The sequence below is a fragment of the Sebastes umbrosus genome, chromosome 10 (genome assembly GCF_015220745.1).
Source record: "Sebastes umbrosus isolate fSebUmb1 chromosome 10, fSebUmb1.pri, whole genome shotgun sequence".
NCBI lineage: Eukaryota > Metazoa > Chordata > Actinopteri > Perciformes > Sebastidae > Sebastes > Sebastes umbrosus.
In genome coordinates, this window is record NC_051278.1 from 10664851 (window position 1) to 10686187 (window position 21337).

General features: G+C 41.3%; 1 protein-coding gene across 2 annotated transcripts in view; it reads left to right on the forward strand.

Moving 5' to 3' along the window:
- Positions 1-263: 263 nt before the first annotated feature.
- The window catches only part of LOC119495379 (inositol polyphosphate-5-phosphatase A), a 169151-nt gene continuing 148077 nt past the window's right edge, over positions 264-21337 (forward strand). For both annotated transcript variants that reach the window (XM_037781770.1, XM_037781769.1), the window contains exon 1: positions 264-789. In XM_037781770.1, coding sequence (XP_037637698.1) covers positions 712-789 — 78 coding nt within the window. In that variant the 5' untranslated portion in view covers positions 264-711. The remainder of the gene's footprint in view (positions 790-21337) is intronic.

The following is a 21337-nucleotide window of genomic DNA, read 5'->3' on the forward strand; positions in this document are numbered from 1 at the left end:
TGCAGGAAACAAAGTCTCTTGAGAGGACCCCTATATCCCCCCACTTTGGCTTTGAAAACCTCCCTATTTTTTAGGTCTCAAAGTTATCAAGTATCGATATATATACAGTACATCATGTCACCATGGGGTGCAAGTCCAGTGGTGTCCGATAATGGACGCCGTGTCGTCAGTTGTGTTTACGGTGCGCTGGCCCTTTAAGAACAGCCCCGTGTTTCCATTGGCTCGGTGACGTCAGAGCGGTGCAGGACTCCAGCCTATCCTCTCTGAACCTCTCTACACAGTGAAGCCGATGCTCCTGACTGACGGAGAGTCCTCACACTTTCACACTGCACCTCAAAGCTTAAAGGGGGGGAAACACTCACTCGTCGCTGCTGAAAATGACCCAGAGCCTTCGGACACTCACCGTGGATTAACAACGGAAACTTTTAACGATGGCTGTGACCGTTAAAAAGTAGAAACGAGACGCCAACCGCCGCCAACCGCCGACCAACGGTCCTCCTAACTGCTCCTAGTAGATGCAACGAGCCGCTGCTGAAAAAATATGCTCCAGCCGAGCCGCCTCAACCTCGGCTTCACTAGCACACTACCACGGTTATAGACCAGTTTAGTGAGACATTCTGCTCCTGTTGTGTTTATTTATTTCTCCCGCTCCTTTACCTGTTAAAGTCTTACTGTACTAGTCCCACCTGAGAGAAAGACAGAGAGAGCATTATGGCTGGGAAGCTGACAGCAGCGCAGGGAACAGGAATACTGCTGGTGACAGCCAACGTTGGCTCTCTGTTCGAAGATGTGAGTAAACACTGCCTGTCACTGCTGTCACTGTTGTGTTTTCAACGTGTTTTCCATACTGTCATCTTCATGTTGTGCTAAATAACGTGGTCACGACTCCTGTGTGTGTGTGTGTGTGTCAAGCTCCTTAAACACCTATAGTCTAATACATGGGCCTCACATAACCATGCACACACATGCTAGCTCTGTGTGTTAAAGGATATGTATTATACACATGTTTTCTCTCATGTGCATGCTCTGTATGAATGGTTATGTAAATGTCTGTAGCCTGTATTACTGCTGCAGTATTGCCATGTAGTAAATGTGCTTATTTTCTGTAACTTGGGCATGCAGCATTAGTCTATACCTTTGCAGATAACACCCACCTTTTAGTCTGCTGGAGTGCATCACAGCAATTAAAACCAAACTTATGTAAGTTAATTTTTTTAGGAAGCACAAACTGTGCATATACTGTATATATGTAATATAAATTAACTGATATTTGTGGTTGCTTGCCTTGTGAAGGAGTATTTTTGTTGCCCACTGCATCACTGATGCTGCTTTCTTTGCTTACCACCCATTTCTGCAGCACCTCATAGTCTCGAGGACTGAAACTATAGTTGTTTTGTTCCTTTTTTCAGAAAAAAGTATTGCTATTTAGTCTGCTTGAGTGCATCACAGCAATTAAAACCAAACTTATGTAAGTTAATTTTTTAGGAAGCACAAACAAAATATAATTGTAATATATAAATGTACTGATATTTGTGGTTGCTTGCCTTGTGAGAGAGTATTTTTTATTTATGTTTTTGGAACAGAGTTTATTTCTGAATTTTGTTTATACAACTCTGACAATCCACTGCACAAACATGTTTTCTCTCATGTGCCTGCTTGGTATGAATGGTAATGTAAATGTCTGTAGCCTGTTACTGCTGCAGTATTGCCATAGTAATTATTTTCTGTGATCCAGTCTGTAATTTGGGCATGCAGCAGCAGTAGTCTACCTTTGCAGATAACACCCACCTTTTAGTCTGCTGAAGTGCATCACAGCAAGTAAAAGCAAACTTATGTAAGTTCATTTTTTAGGAAGCACAAACAAAATATAAATGTACTGATTTGTTCTGTCTGTCGCTGTCTGTCAGTGTTGTGTTTTCTCTACCATACTGCCATCTTCATGTTCCGCTAAATAACGTGGTCACGTCTCCTGTGAGTGTGTGTGTGTGTGACAAGCTCCCTAAACACCTATAGTCTAATACATGGGCCTCACATGGGCCTCACATAACCATACAGACACATACTAGCTCTATATGTTAATGGATATGTATTCTACAGATGCAGTTATGCATTTTTTCTCTCATGTGCCTGCTCTGTATGACTGGTAATGTAAATGTCTGTATTACTGCTGCAGTATTGCCATAGTAAATAATGCTCTGTGATTCAGTCTGTAATTTGGGCATGCAGCAGCAGTCTAAAACTTTGCAGATAACACCCACCTTTTAGTCTGCTGGAATGTATCACAGCAAGTAAAACCAAACTTATGTAAACCACTATAAAAATGTAATATAAATGTACTGATATGTGTGGTTGCTTGCCTTGTGAAGGAGTATTTTTGTTGCCCACTGCATCACTGGAGATGCTGCTTTCTTTGCTTACCACCCATTTCTGCAGCATACATTACAGTCTAATATATTAAACACAACAAAATTTTGTTAGATAAATCTTTTGTTGCGAGTTTTTATCTTTAGTGTACAATTGGTGGAGTGACCTCATAGTCTCGAGCACTGAAACTATAGTTGTTTTGTTCCTTTTTTCAGAAAAAAGTATTGCTATTTAGTCTGCTGGAGTGCATCACAGCAAGTAAAATCAAACTTATGTAAGTTTACCTCAAGATATGTGAATGAAAATGGGTTCTATGGGTACCCACGAGTCCTCCCTTTACAGACATGCCCACTCTATGATTATCACATGCAGTTTGGGGCAAGTCATGGTCAAGAGTATAAGAGTGTTAAATACTTGACAAATCTCCCTTTAAGGTACATTTTGAACAAATAAAAAATGTGCTATTATTTTGCGATTAATCGCAATTAACTATTTTAATTGATTGACAGCCCACATCTTAAATAATAATCTTTAAAAATAACAATTTCATTCAGTTTTCTTCACAGAAATGAAAAACAAAATTATAAAAATAATAATAAAAATAATAATACAAATAATATAAAAATAAAAATAAAATGTCTATATACAAGTCAAGTGTTCGGAAGTTGTAACAATACAAATAGTTCAAAGAATAAATACCGGACTGGATGATTATGTACAGTATGTACATGTGGAGATGTCTATATACTGTATGTACAGTGAGTAGAATTTATATTTACAATGACAGGTATGTACATATTACAATATGTACACCTTTTTTTACACCTGCTAGTTATTGTTTTTCATTCAGGTCAGGGCCGCCCTGCTGTATCTCCCTGAACCAGGGGTATGATATTTCCTAGATTAGACAGTGCTATGAGTAACACCAATTAGGATTGTAAACACCCTATTTGCATCATTATGAGAACAAGCGGCATTCAAATAGCCACTCTAGATAAAGCTTTGCTTGGCTAAAGAAAGCAAAGGCATGCTCTGTGTGGGTGTGTCAGGCCTCCTAAGGAGTGTCTCTGCAGGTTGTTGAATTATATATGGCTGTTATTTTTACTGTATTTGGACTCCGCTGTTTCAGGCTGTAACTTGGCACCGAATGGCTCTAAATGATTGTGGAAAGTGTAACTGTTACAATCACATGCTTCAAGTTCAAACACTTTGCGTCACTTTCAGTGTTGTGTCAATAGAGAGTCCCCCTCCTCTTCCTCTCCCTCCTGTCACCCGTGTGAAGAGCTGATCCCAAACATGAGGGAAGAGCCGTCTCCCTCGCCGGAGTAAAGCCTATTAATAGCCTGCCTCTCACAAGCTTTTGGTGTCTTGTGGATTTTTCTCTCTCTCTCTCTCTCTCTCTCTCTCTCTCTATCTCTCTCTCTCTACCAGACTTGTAACGGACGGAAGCCAAAATGCACATTAGAGCGTGTTTCCTCCTTTGAGTGGGTGTGCTGGTCATACATACGAGGCTATGTGTAGTCTGCAGTGTGTTGGCACCCCTTATGATGCATATGAGTTCAATGAAGTCTTTGTGGGCTGCTTTTAATGCCTTTTCCACATTTAGATCCATTGTAGATGAGAAGAATCTGTGTCATAGCCTGACCCTGACCCATATGAAATGCATCAGACCTTCTAAAGCTTTAGGCTATATTCCCATATCATCTCATAGAGTTTGATCTCCAGATGGAAAATATTAAACTTTCCTTTGCTCGTTGCAACTCAAATTACATGGCCATAGGCTCGTGTATTTACAGAAAATACAAAGGTAAACACACTTAACAGCCTCAACATGCAGTTCTGGTGTGTTTGAACAAGGAGTGCCACTCTGCAAGTATTGATTAAAGCCTTTATTGTAAATTATAAAAAATTTTTTCCCATTGTTGATTGAAGGTAGGGCTGGGCGATATGGCCAAAATCTTCATTTCATATCTTGATAACGATATATATATCATGATATAGCATGTTTTCTGGTAATTCAGTTGATAAATATATAAATTAACCACATGATAAAACCTATTTTTATATACTCCTGTGTGAATTAAATATGTGACAAATGAAAAGTACTGAGTATTTTCTCACTTTAAGAACAGTTTTAGAGGAAATTATAGAGGAAAAAGAAGTAAATGTATGCCGAGAAACCATATAGGAAAAATATGAACGATAGACATTTTTATAACGTTTTGATGATATACTTTATAATGTCATATTACCCAGCACAAATCAAAGGTGTAGGAGAAAGGGGTACCTTAAGATGAAGAGGACATGATGGCTGTGGACAAATGTCAAGGATTGATCAGTAAGTTTAAGATCGTCTGATGTTGGCTGTGTTATGTTATCATATGCTATTATTGCCTCAGGGAGTTTGGACCCTCAGATTTGAGGTTTCAGCAAAAATGACGCAGATTTGAGCGCCGTAGATTTGGAGCATGCAGAGAGCACACTGGACTAGAGCTGCAACGATTAATCGATTAGCTGTTAACTATTAAACTAATCGCCAACTCAGGGCTGCAACTACAACGATTATTTTCATTGTCGATTAATCTGTTGACTATTTTCTCGATTAATTGATGAGTTGTTTGGTCTATGAAATGTCAGAAAATGGTTAAGAATGTCGATCAGTGTTTCCCAAAGCCAAAGATGACGTCCTCAAATGTCTTGTTTTTTTCTACATCTCAAAGATATTTAGTTTACCGTCATAGAGGAGTAAAGAAACCAGAAAATATTCACATTTACGAAGCTGGAATCAGAGAATTTTTTTTAAAAAATGACTCAAACCGATTATCAAAATATTTGCCGATTAATTTAGTAGTTGACAGCTAATCTATTAATCGGTTAATCATTGCAGCTCTAGCGCAGTTTAAGTTGAACAGAAACTTTCCTTTATTTTAATTTTAAAAACACATCCTTTTAATAAAACACAGTGAAGCAAATGTATTGCAAAATGCTGCCCCATTGATTGTTTGTCCTTCTCCTACGTTTTAGCAAATATAAGAATTTATTATTGAAAGATTAATTGTTGTTAAAGTTATAATTTCTTCGTCAAGTGATGGACAAACTCCCACAGAATAAAGCCCAGTAGCTAAAGTTTAAGCATCTTAACCACAAAACATACAGTGTCTTACATTCGTGGATTTATAAACTGCATCACAGCTCCATGGCTGTGTCCACTAGCTGTATACTGTAGGTGGCCCAACGGGAACCGGACCCCCAACTCTGCCAGTCTTAGTAACTGCTTCAGCTATTAAGTCTTACAGTACAGTTGTTCCAGTTAAATGTCCGAGTTTGTCTTTTTGTTAATGCTTGTTCATAATACTATTCGTCTGGGTCTTTCCCTCATGCTGTTACTTATTTATAATCTGTAATCCATCGTGCTGGTTTTTAAATACACTCATGTGGCCTGCTGTGCATGGTGATTAAAACCGATGCCGTGATGTTAAAGCGGCTATTAAGCAGGTCAGCCCCATTGTGTCATTTAGTCAATTAGAGTTTTCTCTGACTCCGGTTACGAGTTATTGTTCGAATAACAACATCTATAGCAAAAGACAAACAATCATCTTCCAGCTTATGTCATTTTCCATTGTTGGCCCTCTGAGCGGTCCTCCGTGAATCTCATTATGACAGCAAACATTGGTTTGTCCCATGTTTAAAACAGCCATTGAGAGTTGAACATTATTTGCTTTTTGTTTGTTCCACGTGCGTTCTTTGTGTTTGTAAGGTAAAGCTCCCCTCCAGCTGACAGCTGGAGCATCTGTTTGCTGCTTTACCTTTTTCAATAAGTTAAATAGAGCAGCATGCACCCGCTGAACTCTCCTGTCTTTCTGGTCCTAATTATTCTATTTCCATCCAAACCTGTTTTTGTTTTTGTTTTGTTGCTGGTCTTTTGCCAGACAGTACTTTTAGTTTTAAAGCTAGGGTTGGTAATCTTGAGCTATATTTTAAAATATGATCCAACTGCCCAGTGTTGCCATCTCTTTTCCAATGAAAGTAGCTAGCAGCACTAGCTTCAAAAGTCACTAAATTTAGACAGAAAGTCGCCAAGTCGGCAACACTGACAGCCCGTCCCTTCAGGCCTCCCTCCAAAGCCACTCCCACCACCATTATCATTATGAATGTAAACAACAAACATGGCTGTTGTTAGTACTCACAGCTGTCAAGCTAGCAGCTTGTGGAAGATGCCAGTACCAATACCAGTACCCTTAAAGTGATACCGATACCAATAGAGTACTTCAATCGATACCAACTGCAGTGTCGCAGGAGCGTAACGGCCAACCTCCGGTTCCCCCCCCCCAGGTTAAATGTTAGCACCGTCATCACTTGTTGCCGTTGTTAGCGCTGTAGGCAACGTTAGCTGCTAGCCGCCGGCTCAGACATCTCTGTGTTCAGAGCTGTGTGCAGGGAGGCAGTACCGGCTGTATGGGTTGTAGCTGCTGTGGTAGTGGGCCAATCACACGTCGCAATGAACCGAAGAACGCTTGCGATGATTGGCTGCGAGCAAAACAGTCATCTTTTTCTAGATCTGGGCACAAAAAGGGATCACTTGTAGATATCGTTTGACTGGAGAAGTTTCGATACTGCTTGTTGTTTTTCGGTCGATCCCTGACATGGCTCAACAAATTAATTTTGTTAATTTATGTTGAGCAAAGAATGTCACATGTTGACCTTGTGCTGAAACATTTATGGTAAAACTACACAATGGTGTGTGGCGATAAAGCTTAAACATACGCTGTCCTACGCTATACATGAAGTCCTCCCAAGCCTTAGGATATTTACTCCCCAGGCTTGGTCTTATTATCTGTTCCCATCCTGAAGACACAGTGGGACTGTCCTCCAGTGTCACAGTCTTCACGGACACATTACATTGTATATAGTTACGGTTACTACGAGGAACTTTTATTGTGTATTGATTTTGGCGGTCCCTGTGGACAAAAGCGGTAGTGTTTCCGAGCACCAGAGTCCCTTTAGAAAACCTCTCATTTTACTGCAGCAGGGTCTTACAGTCTGCCCCGCGGCGTCCTGGTTCTGGTTCTCCCCTGCCTCCCTTCCCTCCAGCAGGCCCAGCAATACGGCCCGGGCCACCAGCAGCGTGGTGTCGGTGTTCTTGCCGGAGGAGGAGCCGCTGCTGTCGGGCGCAGAGCTCTCCACCTCCCGCCGGAGCTCCGACTGCAGGTCGCTGCCGGAGGCCGCGCTGGAGTTCTGAGCTGAAGGAGTTTCTTGTGAACCTGCATGATTTTGTTTGATTTCGTTGTATTGTCTCTGCTTTGTGCTGCCCCAAAGTATGTTGAAGTATGTTTCTTTTTGTCAAGCCTGTGTGCGACCTAGCAACAGTAACTATGGGGGGCTGGACTTATGATCGGCCAATTAATGATTTTGCTTAACTGTCAACTGTTATCAGTTGTCATGCCTGCTAACAGCCATCCCAGGAATATAGGCTAAAAGAGAGTGATTGTGAGAGTGTACATGTACATGAGTGAATAAATGATTAAGTAGCTTTTTTTATTCAGGACATCCTTTACAAACAAGTCTCACTATAGCACCAACCTGAAGAACAGACGTAGTTGATGATGGAGTAGAGTCACTACATTAGTTTTTTGTCGGAGTTGAACTCTGGCTGGAAACTCATGCCAGCGCAGTATGTGGGCATGTTCCCGTCCAACATGTCCAGAGAGCTCTGGAGTGTGTTTTTTTGTTGTTGTTGGTTTGTTTAAACAGGTGGACACCGTGCTGTGGTTGGAATTAGGTGTCACCAAATTACAGCACCGTAACGCCCGAGGTTCAGGTTTTTGTTTTGAAAGAGGACGGAGGGGTGTAGGCTAGTTCTTGACGTGTGAAGGTAATCTACTGTATCAACAAAACAGTCACAGGAAACCACTCCAAAATGGAAAGTTTGGATGTTGAAATTCATGCTTGAGAAACCTTTAACAAAAGTGCTGAATTAAAGCTACCATCTATAATTCATGTACCTGTCATGAACATCAGAGAAAATACATGTCCATCATGCTTCACTTAAGGGAAGACACATCAAGTGAATAGGGTAAACATTTTAACTAATAGATATCACCATGAAACTTCCCCAGTTGATTACTCACATTAAGACAATTATTTTTTGTATTACAAGTTTTTATTTTATTTTATGTTTAGATATGCAAATGAGGCGTTATCTAATGCTTACTTTTTGTGAATTTGGGATGAATCTACAGACGCAAATAGACAAAGTAGTAAAATAAACACCTAAATGTGTGTTTGGGATGTTTTCTTTCCACTAGCCTAAAAAAACGTGATGGAAGCAAAATACCTCAAAAATCTCAAAATTGATCAGTGCATGAAAACACAATATTTTTGCCTGTAGTGTCTCGCCTTAATAAGTTGCAGGAACTGGAATCCAGTTGATTTAACATCTTCAGCCACCCAGAACCTCGACCATTCAGAAGTCCTCGTTAGTTCTGTTTACAGCACGCCTTGGTTTGCTTGCATTTGTGCAATCTGAACCTAAATAAACCCAACAAAAAATTAACAAAGTGAACTTTTCCACTCCGGTTCGGTCCAGAGAAAACCAACTATAGGTGTGATTTGAGCGTCCTCGTCCACTATGTGATCTCTGGTGGTTACTAGGTTGTTGACAGAGATCATATCATGACTTTAGGAGGCTTTCCAGTGGGGTGAGCTATGTTGGACTCATCCAAATGATTAAAATGCCACGACAGATGCCAACTCTCCAGCTCTCTCTTCTATTGCTGAGGATGTAAGCTGACGTGTTGCTCTGCTTTCCAAGGCGGAGCGGAGGCCATATTAACGTGTACCGTTGCCATTACGATCGTTGTAGCAAAGAGTATAGAAGCAAAGAGACGAAACTCAGCAGCTGCCGCCATTTTGGACTGAAACACATATTATATTTATAATATTTTATTGTTATTATTGTTTATTGTAATCGCACTGATGTCAAAGCATAGGAAAGTGTATTGCTATCGCCAGTGTCGCATTAAAGCATGGTGGACTTAGCTAGCTAACTAGCAGACAGCTGGCTAGTTAGCTAGCTTGCTAATTCCAACGGCAACGCCGGGTCTGACGGTCCCTCCACCACTCCTCACGGCTCCTGAGCTACGTCTGTTCTCTTCCCGGCGAGCTACTACCGCACTTTACGGCCCCACTGACGAGTTTTGCTGTAACCATAACAACAATCACCTTTTTCTTTTTCACTAGTGACCACGGAAAACAGTGTCCGTTCTACTCCTCTTCTATTTCTATGGCGTAGACTGACTCCTCTCTGTTGTTCCTATTATCCTCACGATGGCTTTCTACATTCTCCTTGGCTCTCGTTGCAGTAAACACTCGCCAACGTGGTTTTCATTTGATTGCAACCACCCTCTGTTTTTGATTACATACACCTCTTGTTAGCCGAGCCAAGATGACCATATGGTGATGCAATAGATTGCTATGAATAGCCCCCCTTGTGGGTTTGGACGTCCAACTTCATCATGTCTCTGTGTCTCCCTCTCCTGTCCACTGACGGCTCATTAGCTCAGACTTTCGCAGCCCAGACCCCACTGAGCTGCCATATTTACACCACTAAATATAGCGCAGAGCAGCAAAAAATACCTCAGTGTATCAGACCTGGAAGCTCTGCACACACTGTTCTCAGTGTTTTGTCTTCAATGACTGTTATATACTGTGTGTGTGTGTGTGTGTGTGTGGTTGGGAAGTATTTGAGAGGTCTTTGTCATTACTAAACGCTCTCCTCTGTATCTCATTAGTGGGAAAGACGGAGCAAATGTATTTTCCTTGTAAACATGTGAAGATGATACTGCAGCCAGTCGGCATAGAAACTATATTTAGCCTTTCGTCACATGGCTGCTGATGAATTCTCGTACTGAATAATGTAATTGAGCAGTCAGGGTGTGTATTTGTAGTGTTGGCAACAGTAGTGTAAATCTGTGATAGCAGACATGATGCTGCTGTGTTGAGGTTGAAAATGGAGGAAGCAAGCAATGTGAAAATGGCTTTATTACTTTGTGGCCAGCTCTCCATGTGTTCTCCAGTTTTTATGAGGAGAAGCTCAACAGAGAGAGAGAGACTGTGACTAAATGCTTCATCTGACAGCTCGAATTTTGCGTTTCTTCCTCTGCCAAAGTCCGTTCCAGTGTGTTGCTGCAGGAGTGGAAAAGTTTATGAAAGAAAGATCAGATGATGCTATTTTGGTTTTCTCCCCGCTCTGCCCTCTTCCATCCTGTCATAACACGGAATTAGAGTTTCAAAAAGAAAAAGATGTTGGAAAAGGACAATGTATTCTTCACCAGTATGTAGCATCCTACAGTGGCAGTTTTATATCCAATAATTAATAATAATGAATTGTGTATGTTTAACAGAATTTGATGGTATTTGACAGTTGAAATGACACTAATGTAATGTCATATTTAAGTCCTGATTCATAGTAAAACTGTTACAGATATGCCGAGTTTTTATACGATACGAATACTATATACTATCTGGCAATCAGAAAATCCATCAGCCTGAGTTTCAGTGATGATTTCGATGCGGTCAAATGCGGTCCGCCACGGTTTCATAATGAAGCGAAAATATTTTTTCACTTCTCAACCGGCGGGGTCTGCGCAGTCTGCCCGGGGGATTCAACTCGGTGGGTCAGGGTGAGGTGCTCTCGGCTTGGAAAGGCCTACTCCTGATTGCATAAAAAGTGAGCTTTCTTTTCCTCAGATTTTGTTGTGTTCTTTATGCTATGACAGTTTTCCTAAAATTTGATTTAAAAAGCATATCGCCTCACTTACAGTATGGCAATATAACGCAATATATTGAATCATAACCTCTGTATCATGATACATATCGTTTTGCCAGATTCTTGATAATACACAGTCCTGGAGAACCTCAATGCCAAGTGGGAGCAAATGTCACAGAGAAAAATAGAAAGAAGCTCAAAGAGCTGTTGTGACTGACTACTCGCATGTTTCTGGCTGTCTAGTGTGTTATAAGTGCAGTAGTTTACAAGCAACTAGTCCAGCCAGTAGTCCCTGCATCACCAAGCCTGTAAAACCACAAACTGTATGCCGTGTAGATGTGCGGAGGAATTTTTCCGTGCCACTCTCTGGTGTGACTGAGCCTTCATTTGTTTGAATAGGAGTGCGAGGGGTCTGTGGCGATGTCAGCAAACCACCTGATCCATGTTGAAACACGGACCTCGTTTACCATGCTTGGGTGTTCAAGTCTTTAAGGAAAGCCCTGCAGCTGTAGGCTGCTCCCCATTGTCTGCATCACTCAGTGCTCTGAGTTTTCTTCACACAGCCAGTTGTTCTCATGAAGGAATGTAGACTCAGTGACTTGTTACAGCCTGTCACTGCGACAGCTGGACATCAGTCAACACGTCAGCTTCCCCAAAATGTCAGTCAAAATGATTAGGTAACATAAGGTGGTGATGGCTTACTGTCATTTGATGTCACCACTTCCATCAACAGCTATTTTGCACAATTGGTCCTTTTGTTTTTAGCGTTCTTGTGATTTAATTTTGGGGGGACCACAAGATTACAAGATTAGTGGTTATGAGAAATCAGGGAATTTAAAATGGCAAAATGTCTCCGCAGAATGAGTTCATTTCAGTAGAACTGCTGCAATCAGTGGTTTCGCTAGCAGGGGTGCAAATTTGACACTTTAGGTAACTTTGACCGATAGCAAGCCGTCTTGATAGGGCTGATATTTTAGGGAGCAGAGGGTGCTGGAGGGTTTCTGTCACGATATAGCATGTTTTCTGGTAGTTCAATAAATAAATAGTTTATATGAAATAACCTCATATTTTTGTGTGTTCCTGTGTGAATGAAATGCATTACAAATAAAAAGTATTTTCTCATTTTAAGAATTTGTGCGCAAAATGAACATAACAATTTTAAGTGAAATTGTAGAGAAAAATAAATAAATATAGGCGTAGTGTATATCGCGATAGAAACAATATAGAAAGACATATATGTTAGACATTTTTATATCGTTTTGACGATATATATATCGTCATATTGCCCAGCCCTACTTTGACCAATAGCAAGCTGTCTTGATAGGGCTGATCTTTGGGGGAACAGAAGCTGCTGGAGGGTTTTATCTTCAAAAGAGCAATGGTTGGCAGACAGTTATGAGACAGGAGTATATGGTACAAATACGTCTTTTGAATAAACTGTGCAAAACTTTTGTCCTTTTTTGTTCCTTACAACTGAAAGTTAGCAAGCTATCAAGCTTGCAGAGCTTTTCTCTCCTCTTCAGTAACTCTTTAATTAAATGAAATTAAATGATGAACAACCCTGAGAACATGAATGCCAAGTGGGAATAAACGGCACTGGGAAAATAGAAAGAAGCTCAAAGAGCTGTTGTGACTGACTGCTAACATGTTCCCGGCTGGCTAGTGTGTTACAGCTACAGTAACCCAGCCAGTAGTCCATAGGTTGCCTAGGTTGCTATCAGTGGTTGAGTATGCATTATTATTGTTTATCAAATGTACATTTGTCTTGGCTTTAATCAGGTTCCTCTCTGACTTCAGGGTTCTTTGGGATGTCTGAGGCTGCCTCACATCAGACGAACCTGAGCTCTGACATCTTGCTGTATTTGAGCTGTTGATTCGGTCGCTCGCATTTCCAAAACGGGACAGAACTGAGGTCACAGACAGTTTAGATGCTCCATGTGATTCATCTCTAACCCTCGTCCAAATTAGGTATTTGCTGAGTGCACTCAGTAAGAACATCCTTGTGTTGTGTGTTTTATCAGAGCAGATCTTCACATTTTTCCTCAAGTTTGTCTCCTAAAGCTTCTGACACATGGCAGTGAATTAGTGAAGGTAGAACAGTATCCTCGTACCTCCTGTTTGTGTGTCTTTTCGATACATGCAGCTTATCGGGCTGTTTTTCTGAGCTGTATCTCCCAGATGCTGAGTAAGGTCACCGTGCCCCAGAATGTGAGTCTGCTCAGGCCCGAACCAGCCGAGGTGTGTGGACATGATCATGTTGCTGATGTGGAGAACCATCTGTCTCCCCCCCCGGATGGCCTGAGCTGTTGATCCTACCAGGCAAAATAAGCAGTCACTCACTGAACCAGACAGGAGAGTTTATAGTGGGGGTCTCTCGGGGGAAATGACGCACTCACAGACATATATGTGAATCTGGAGACAGACTCTCAGTGATATATAACATCAGACAGGGACTTTAAAGCCAACTTTTTCCAGAGTTCATTGACCCTGCTCAGGAGGATTTGATCATGTGTGTGTGAGAGGAGCGGGACAATGAGTAGCCAGGCCCCGTTGGGTCCAGATAAGGAACCAGGATAAGGGTGGGAGTGTCGACACGGAGCAAGCATAGCTTGGGTTCACTCCAAGAGCCATAATTATCCAGGATGGGAAAGCCAGAGGGGGATACCCCCAACCCATCCGCCTCAGGAGGCCAAGGACTCATTCATCAGATTCCCTGAGGAGACACCACTGGGAGGGTTCAGTCCCCATGAAGATTCACATACAGTAGCACAATGGAGCTCATGCAACGGAGGCATCAAGTTATTGTGTCTGCTTGTGTTCAGTCATGTTCTACACGTTGTTGTGGTCCCGTCAGCTACAGAGGACAAATTTATCTGGTCATTTTTATCACCTTTGGTCACCTTTGGATCTTTTCTTTCAGTACAAAAGTCACCTCCAGCCATTGTTGCATTAGCCATAAGAATTAACAACCCATTTGTGCCCAAAGACTATATTTAGTATGATAAGGAAATATGCTACAACATTTGTTCTCATCGATCAAAAGTCTTGAAATTTCGTACGGACATACTTTGGGCTAAAGTATCTAACATTACAACTTTGACATTTTTAGATTGCATGAATAATCAGCATTTTATTAATAGTCAAAATCAGGATTTTTTAAAAATTTGGAAAAATGATAATGTGTTTATTAAATGTTTTGCATATGAATTTTTTTTTTTAGACTGCATGATTGTGCTCCTGGTAGTTTCTGAGATACACACATTTTCTTGTCATAATATATCTAGTACTTGGGCACATGGGACTACTCTTTATCTATTGCAAAAAACAGTTGTCCATCAAGTGCCCAAAGACTAGATATAGTATGATAAGAAAACTCCCTTTTCAACCAAACGGTTTGACCGAATTTGAACATTTTTAGGCAAACCCAGAGAACACAAAACAAAATTTCGGTTGCGTTCACAAATGGGTTAAAGGGAAACGCAAAAGACAGGAGACGTTTAAGAGCTTTAGACTGGTTATGAAGTGTAGTGTTTGATTCTTACTGTTGACATTAAAATGTAGTGGGGTGCAAGTCTGATTTCCACAGACAACCACACAGTGCTAAAAAGTAACATGTTTATTTAATATGGAAATAAACGTGATAGCCAAAACCGGGGTCATTCTAACCCATTTACTGTATGACATTTACATGTATCAACACAAAACCAGGTTAATTGATTAACTGGATTAAAGACTGTGCTCATAAACATACAGGGCTGGTGAGGTGGTTACATGTTAGACTCACAGCGCACTAATGTCACGAAGGTGTTCGTAGACGTTAGAGCCCTGCAGCCTCGGGGCTTTGAGGCTTCACCTGCAGTCGTCTCTCCCGTTTGAAAACAGGAATGTTAGTTGACATGCAGACAGGAGTTACCTGATGTCTCTGTCCCCAGCCAGAAAACACACTGTGGATTTCCCAAGCTATACCTCCGTGTTTTGACATGCCTGGCTGTTCGTTGCATTTGAGGATTGTATTTAGTGGATGTTGAGTCTATTTCTTTTAGGTGTCTAAAATATGTTTTTGCTGCCGGCCCCGCCCACAGCAGCACATTGCTTTGCTTCCGTGCAGTAACTCCTGTCTGTGTCTCCAAACTAGGGGCATGCCGACTATTATATACTGTATATAATACACTGACTATGGATACGTACCTCATACAACCCCACTTCAACACACCCGAACTATCCCTTTAATGGAGCTTGTACAGCCCAACAGGAGATCATCCAAATTTAGACCCTTGTGCTGTGGGAGGGAGCGCAGTTTGAGTCTGTCTAAGTTAAAAATGGCTGCCATGAATTATAGAACCTGTCAGTTGAGCCTCTAAGAGCATACTTTATCTTTCCTAGGTGGAGAAACTGCACAAGATCTCTAATCCACTAAATATGTGATGGTTGGTTGCTTCCACTTCAACAGAATTAGCCGTCTAGCTCAAACAGCTTTGTTTTTATCTGCTGCTGCAGGAGGAAGTTCAAATCTTAAAATCTTGTGACTAAAACAAAAGTATCTGCATGGCGCCAGTGGTGGTAAGAAGTATTTGATGGTATCTGCTCTCTAAGAACTTCATTTAAAATCTAAAGTTTTGATGGAGCTGGAGATGTGAGTTGTTTTTTAACTCCTCCTGTAAGCTGTTTGATATAGGTGTTGTACATCATGACCTTTTTTTCTCTGTTCACATTTTGATGTGGTCGGAAAGTTTGCAGCTTCTTGCTGACTTCTCACGTTTTTTATCAAACTCTCTGATTGAGGGTGACCCATGTGGGTTTTGTTGCTCTAAACCAGAGCTGTTATCTTGTCTAACTTTGTCAAGGTTTGGATAATCTTCTCGAAGTAGAGAATGTCAGGTAGTTTGCAGAAAGATGTTTGTGTTTTTAACGGTGTGTCATGAAAGTGTTGGTATTTATACCTGGAAACCTGTGCTCAGTTTATGTGTAGTACTTAGATTTGCGTCAGCGCTGTTCATCAGAGGAATTTGGCTCACTTTCATCTTGTAAACCCGAAGTGTGTGTTTCAAAGAGTCCGCTTAGCAACAGAAGGCGTTCTGTCCACTTACGTTTATATCTATGATCCACATCCACTTCACTTACATACGATGGTCTGTTGTGATGATGTCAGTTTGACTGTGTTTGTTATAGTCACACATGCACATGCTTTTCTCTCCATCCTGCTGTGTTTTCTCTCGGAGTCTGATGGCGAGACACAAACTGAATGAAAACAGAAGTGACAAACTTCTTGAGTAAAAGAGCCGTGGCTCGCGGCCGGTCCGTTCTGTCGCAGAAGCATGACCTCGAGATATGTGTCCTCCCTGCTCTGCTCCACATTACACCAAAGAGCTGCAGGGTTTGTTCAGAAAAATGCATGGATGCAGGATGCATAAAATTTTAAGTTGGTCACAGACATCACGTGTCCGTACAAATTAGATAAATGGAATGGAAAGCTTTGCAGACTTTTACTTAGATGCTTTGGACAGGGCCATGCAAGCTGTTTCCCCCCATTTCCAGTCTTCATGCTAAACTAAGCTAACCAGCTGCTGGCTGTAGCCTCATTATTTAGTGTACAGACATGAGATTGGTATCAATCCTCTCATCTAAGTTTGATTTATTTTGTATTTATTAGTTTATTTGACAGGGACAATACATAGGCATTGTTACACTTAATTAAAGTGTAACTGATGTAACGTATATAGGACTTCTAGCCATAGCTAACCAAGTCCAGGCAAGAAAGCAAATAAGTGTATTGCCCTCCCTTACATCTGAGTTACTGGGAGCTGATTTGACGCTCTCTCTTTGCCTTAGCCATTAAAAATCTTCACTTTAACTTTAACTTTTTCACGATTATTTTGGTCAATATTGAGATCACAATTATTTAACATGATTACTCGTTGACTTTGGAAACATCATGCATAGAAAGAAGATTTTGTAGCCTACATTTTGAAGTTAAATGCAAAATTTAGAGGCTGGATCTATGAAGAACTTTGTGCTCTAGTAAACAATTTCAACATAAGCAGCGAGGTCTGGACGAGGGGTGCCGTAAAGTGCCACCTTCACCCTGGGCCTTTCCAAGCCGACCTGGAGCCTGTCACGGCACACCACTACGGAGGAAATAGGCGTGGCAAGGGCCAGCGAGCGCCGGGGAGAGTTCCCACGAAGGGGATTCTCCCAGACCGAGCGGCCGTACCTGACCCGCCGAACGGGGGAAAGCGCACCACTGTAAAAGATAAAACAAGAGTATTATTGCAAACGTAAAACGGCAAAATAATAATTTTATGTTGAATATCTTGTTTTCATAAAAGCCCAAATGGATTTGATAAGTTGCACAGCCCTAATGTCAAACATTACATCAGACATGCTGTGATGAACTTGTTTTGTCAGTTAGACAAAAACATAATTTTTGGACATGTGGAAGGTCTTTATTAGCAAGCTTTCACAAGCTGTAGTCTCTCCTGATGATGATCTGCTGTGTTGCTGTCGTGGTTCATTAATCCAGTGAAAAAGGCTTCTCCAGCTCTCTCTTTTCACTCCCTTTATCCCCTGCAGAGACCTCTACACTCACCAGTTCCCTTTATCTTTTTCCAATACACACTCAGCCACACATTCCCAGCAGGACGGGTGTTTATTTAACCCCAAGCCTTTGATGGAGAGTGCTTATTGTCTCTGCTCCACGTATAGTCAGTGGGTGAATATTTCCCAGTTAAGGCCATTGTTTTCTTTCCACCGAGGCCCCCAGCCTGAAAACCTACTAGCCGGTCTGGCCGAGTCATCAAGCAGAGCCTGGTACTCACTATGCTTGTGTGACTATACTTTTCCTCTGGCCTCTCGCTCTTACGGGTTTCCTGCTCTGGAGTCACGCAGTTGCTCAGAGCACCTGGATGTTATTACTGTATGCTGTGCTTCTATACATATCGGGTATGATTCGGTCATAAATATACATTTTTGGTGAATTAAAAAAGCATGTTCTCGCATCAATCAGAGTGTCAGTATATCTCCCATCACTCAGAACTACGTCTGGTTTCTCTCAACAACTAGCTAAGCCACAATGGGAAAACTCCCTCCCAGTGAACATCAGTATTTGACTGTTTGACACCCTCTGGTTCCCATTTAAGGCAAGCCAAGACGTACGCTGATAGAGCAATACATAATACACACACACACTATTACACACTCGCTACTGGCACTCCATCACTACTGAAATAGCTTGATAGCTCCTGTTATATATCACATGGCACTCCAAAGAGTTTCAGCTTTGCATTTATTAAAGCACAGTGTGAACTAGTAACACCTAGTAGAATTACTGACTGTAGATGTGTGCTGTATATACAGTACATGGAAATACGATTATTTTGTGGGTATGGCTGGTCATTTGCGGTGCCGCATCCAATATGTTCATATTGTTCTCCTCCCTCGGATGCAAATACTCGAAGGCCAGATGCTCAGGGGGGTTGTATTGAGTGTTACTCCTCAGCAAGCTGCTGTGGTGTTGGTGCCTGGCGCCTGCTTTAATTACTGCATCATTAGTCCTCCCACTCTCAGCCTCACTTCTGGAGAAAGCCAAGGCCCCCCTGAGCAGTTTGAATGGTTTATTTTTTTTTCTTCAAAATACTGAACATCAGATTAGTACTGTACTCTAAAACTGTAAAATCTACCTTGAGCCAAAAACTGACTCAGCAATGAAGCACCTTAGCACTGAACTGTGGCAATCTGATGAAGCAAATGAGACGCAGCAGAAAGCTCTGGAAGGCATCTAATAAATGGACCTTGAGTTAAGATTTTTTTTTGTCAAACTACTGTGTAAATGTTAGAATGTCCTTAGGGAAAACTGCCTATTGGAATCCACATATTTTTGATACATTTTGTAAATAAGAACGACAAACAACAAGAATTACATTTCAGAATGAATTAAACAAGATAATTCGATTTTAAATATATTGTCACCCGAAACTGAGACCGAACATTGTGTTTATTACAGTGATAGTGATCACAGTTGTAAGCTAAACTGCAGGTTTAGCTGCAGCTCTATTGTTGACTGTGCTGCTGATGTTCCTGAGTCGTGAACAGCTGGGTGGGAGTGCGACCACTCCCCACTGATTTCCCCTTTGTTTCTCAAATTATCTCTGGGGCTTTGCCAGTTTTCCAGCACTCGTGTGCATTTGTTTGTGCAGTATGTGTGTTTGTGTGTTTGTGTGTGGTCCAACTCGCTGCCTTATCATCCCTCGCCTTTGCAGAGGGTTATCACTTGGTCTTCCACTAGCGACAGTAAAGTTTCCACTGCGGACAGCTCGAACAATGCAGACCCTTCCTCGTCTACCCACCACTTCAGCTAAATATAAACCTGAACCACAAGTATATCTTTGTGCTTTTATGCTGTCGCCGGAAAAAGGTCCCATTTTCCCGAGCCTGGGAAACTCTTGTGACAGTTAAGTACTTAGCCTCACCCAAATTTCCTCTTCCACTGACAAAAACAGCGAGAAAGTAAGGATATCCCTAACGACTAATTTCCCTGACGTTTAAACAGAAGTCTTGTCTTAGTAAGAAAACACTCAGAAAACACAATTTAATCTACGGGGTTAAACATTGTATGAAAAAATATTACGTATATCATAAGAGCCATTTGAAATTGTTAATCACATTTTTCAATAACCAAATCGTATTTTAAATGCAGCAGCTCTTTGATGAAACGCCAGCGGGGACTGTGGTCTAGAAATAGTCATGGTTTGGCATCGCTTATCCCATTATTGCAAGTTTGATAATTGAGCTATTGTAGCATACGTGCTCAATCGGGATCAGGATCAGGAGAGAACAGCTGCTATTTTGGAAAGAGGAGGTGGAGGCAGGCGGTGGACCGGGGGAGTGCGGCGGGGTGGAAGTCAGAAGCGAGTCAGGAGAGCCGCTGCTGCTGTAGGAAAAGAGGTGGCTCTCCACAACAACAGCTGAGATAGCATATGTCTATATGTTATTTAAATGTGTACAATCATAGAATAATAATAATATTAGTAATATGTTTAACCAACTAGTATTTCTGGTGCCAACTAGCGAGGGCAGCAATGTTTAATCGACCAGTCGACTAATCATGCACATCCCTATGAGAAAATTAGCAAAGGAGACAATAGGTATACTATTTTATGTTTTATATTTATTAGGGCTGTCAATTGATTAAAATATTTTATTGCAATTTATCACAAATTTTATATTTGTTCAAATGTACCTTAAAGGCTGATTTGTCAAGTTTTTAATACTTTTATCAACATGGGAGTGGACAAATATGTTTGCTTAATGCAAATGTATGTTTATATTTATTACTGGAAATCAATTAACAACACAAAACAATGACAAATATTGCCCAGAAACCCTCAGAGGTACTTCATTTAGCATAAAAAATATGCTCAAATCATAACATGGCAAACTCAACTCAATATTTTGACAGCCCTAATATTTATATTTATCTTTTAAGGATTAAGATGTGATTTGATACGTCTAAATAATGCTCTTCCAGGTGCTTTTCAGGACACATGTTTTTGATGAAATTTCTTGCAGTAGCAGCACTTACATCTATACCTCTGCTGTATCAGAGGTGCGTCCATCAGTGCATCTGTGCTTCAGTGGGTTTCATTGATTGAGCTAAAGATTTATCTCTGGAGTAAACATTTGTTTGTAACATGGACAGTTAAGCAGTGATTTAAGGACTCATTGTATTGACAGATAAATTTGGCAGCTTCACACACACTCTTGTCTGAAGGGTTGCCCTGGCCATTTGCCCGCAGCCTGTCAGCGCTCCTTCAGACAAGTGTCCGTTCGTCCCCCGGGCTCCCTGGGACGGGCCAGCCCGGAGATGCCTGTCCACTCACCAGCTGAACAGATGGCACCGTCTCTACCTGGCCTGCTTCACAGGGTTTTATTACCCAATTTGGCCAGCGAGAGGCTAGTTAGAAAGGGAGGACAAATGCCCGGTCAAAAAGAGTACATTTATCCACCTGGTAATGTTCATCATTTAGCTTTTATAGGTATTTGCTTTGTCTAGATGATGGATGGAAACCTTGTTAAATTGTGTAAGTACAAATTTTAAAATGTATGTTCTTGCACAAGCCCTACTTAGTGTGCCAGTTGGGTTGTAGAAAGATTCCAGCTTTACTGTACCACTAAAGTAGTAGGTCAGGAATAAAATCATGTACTTAGGCT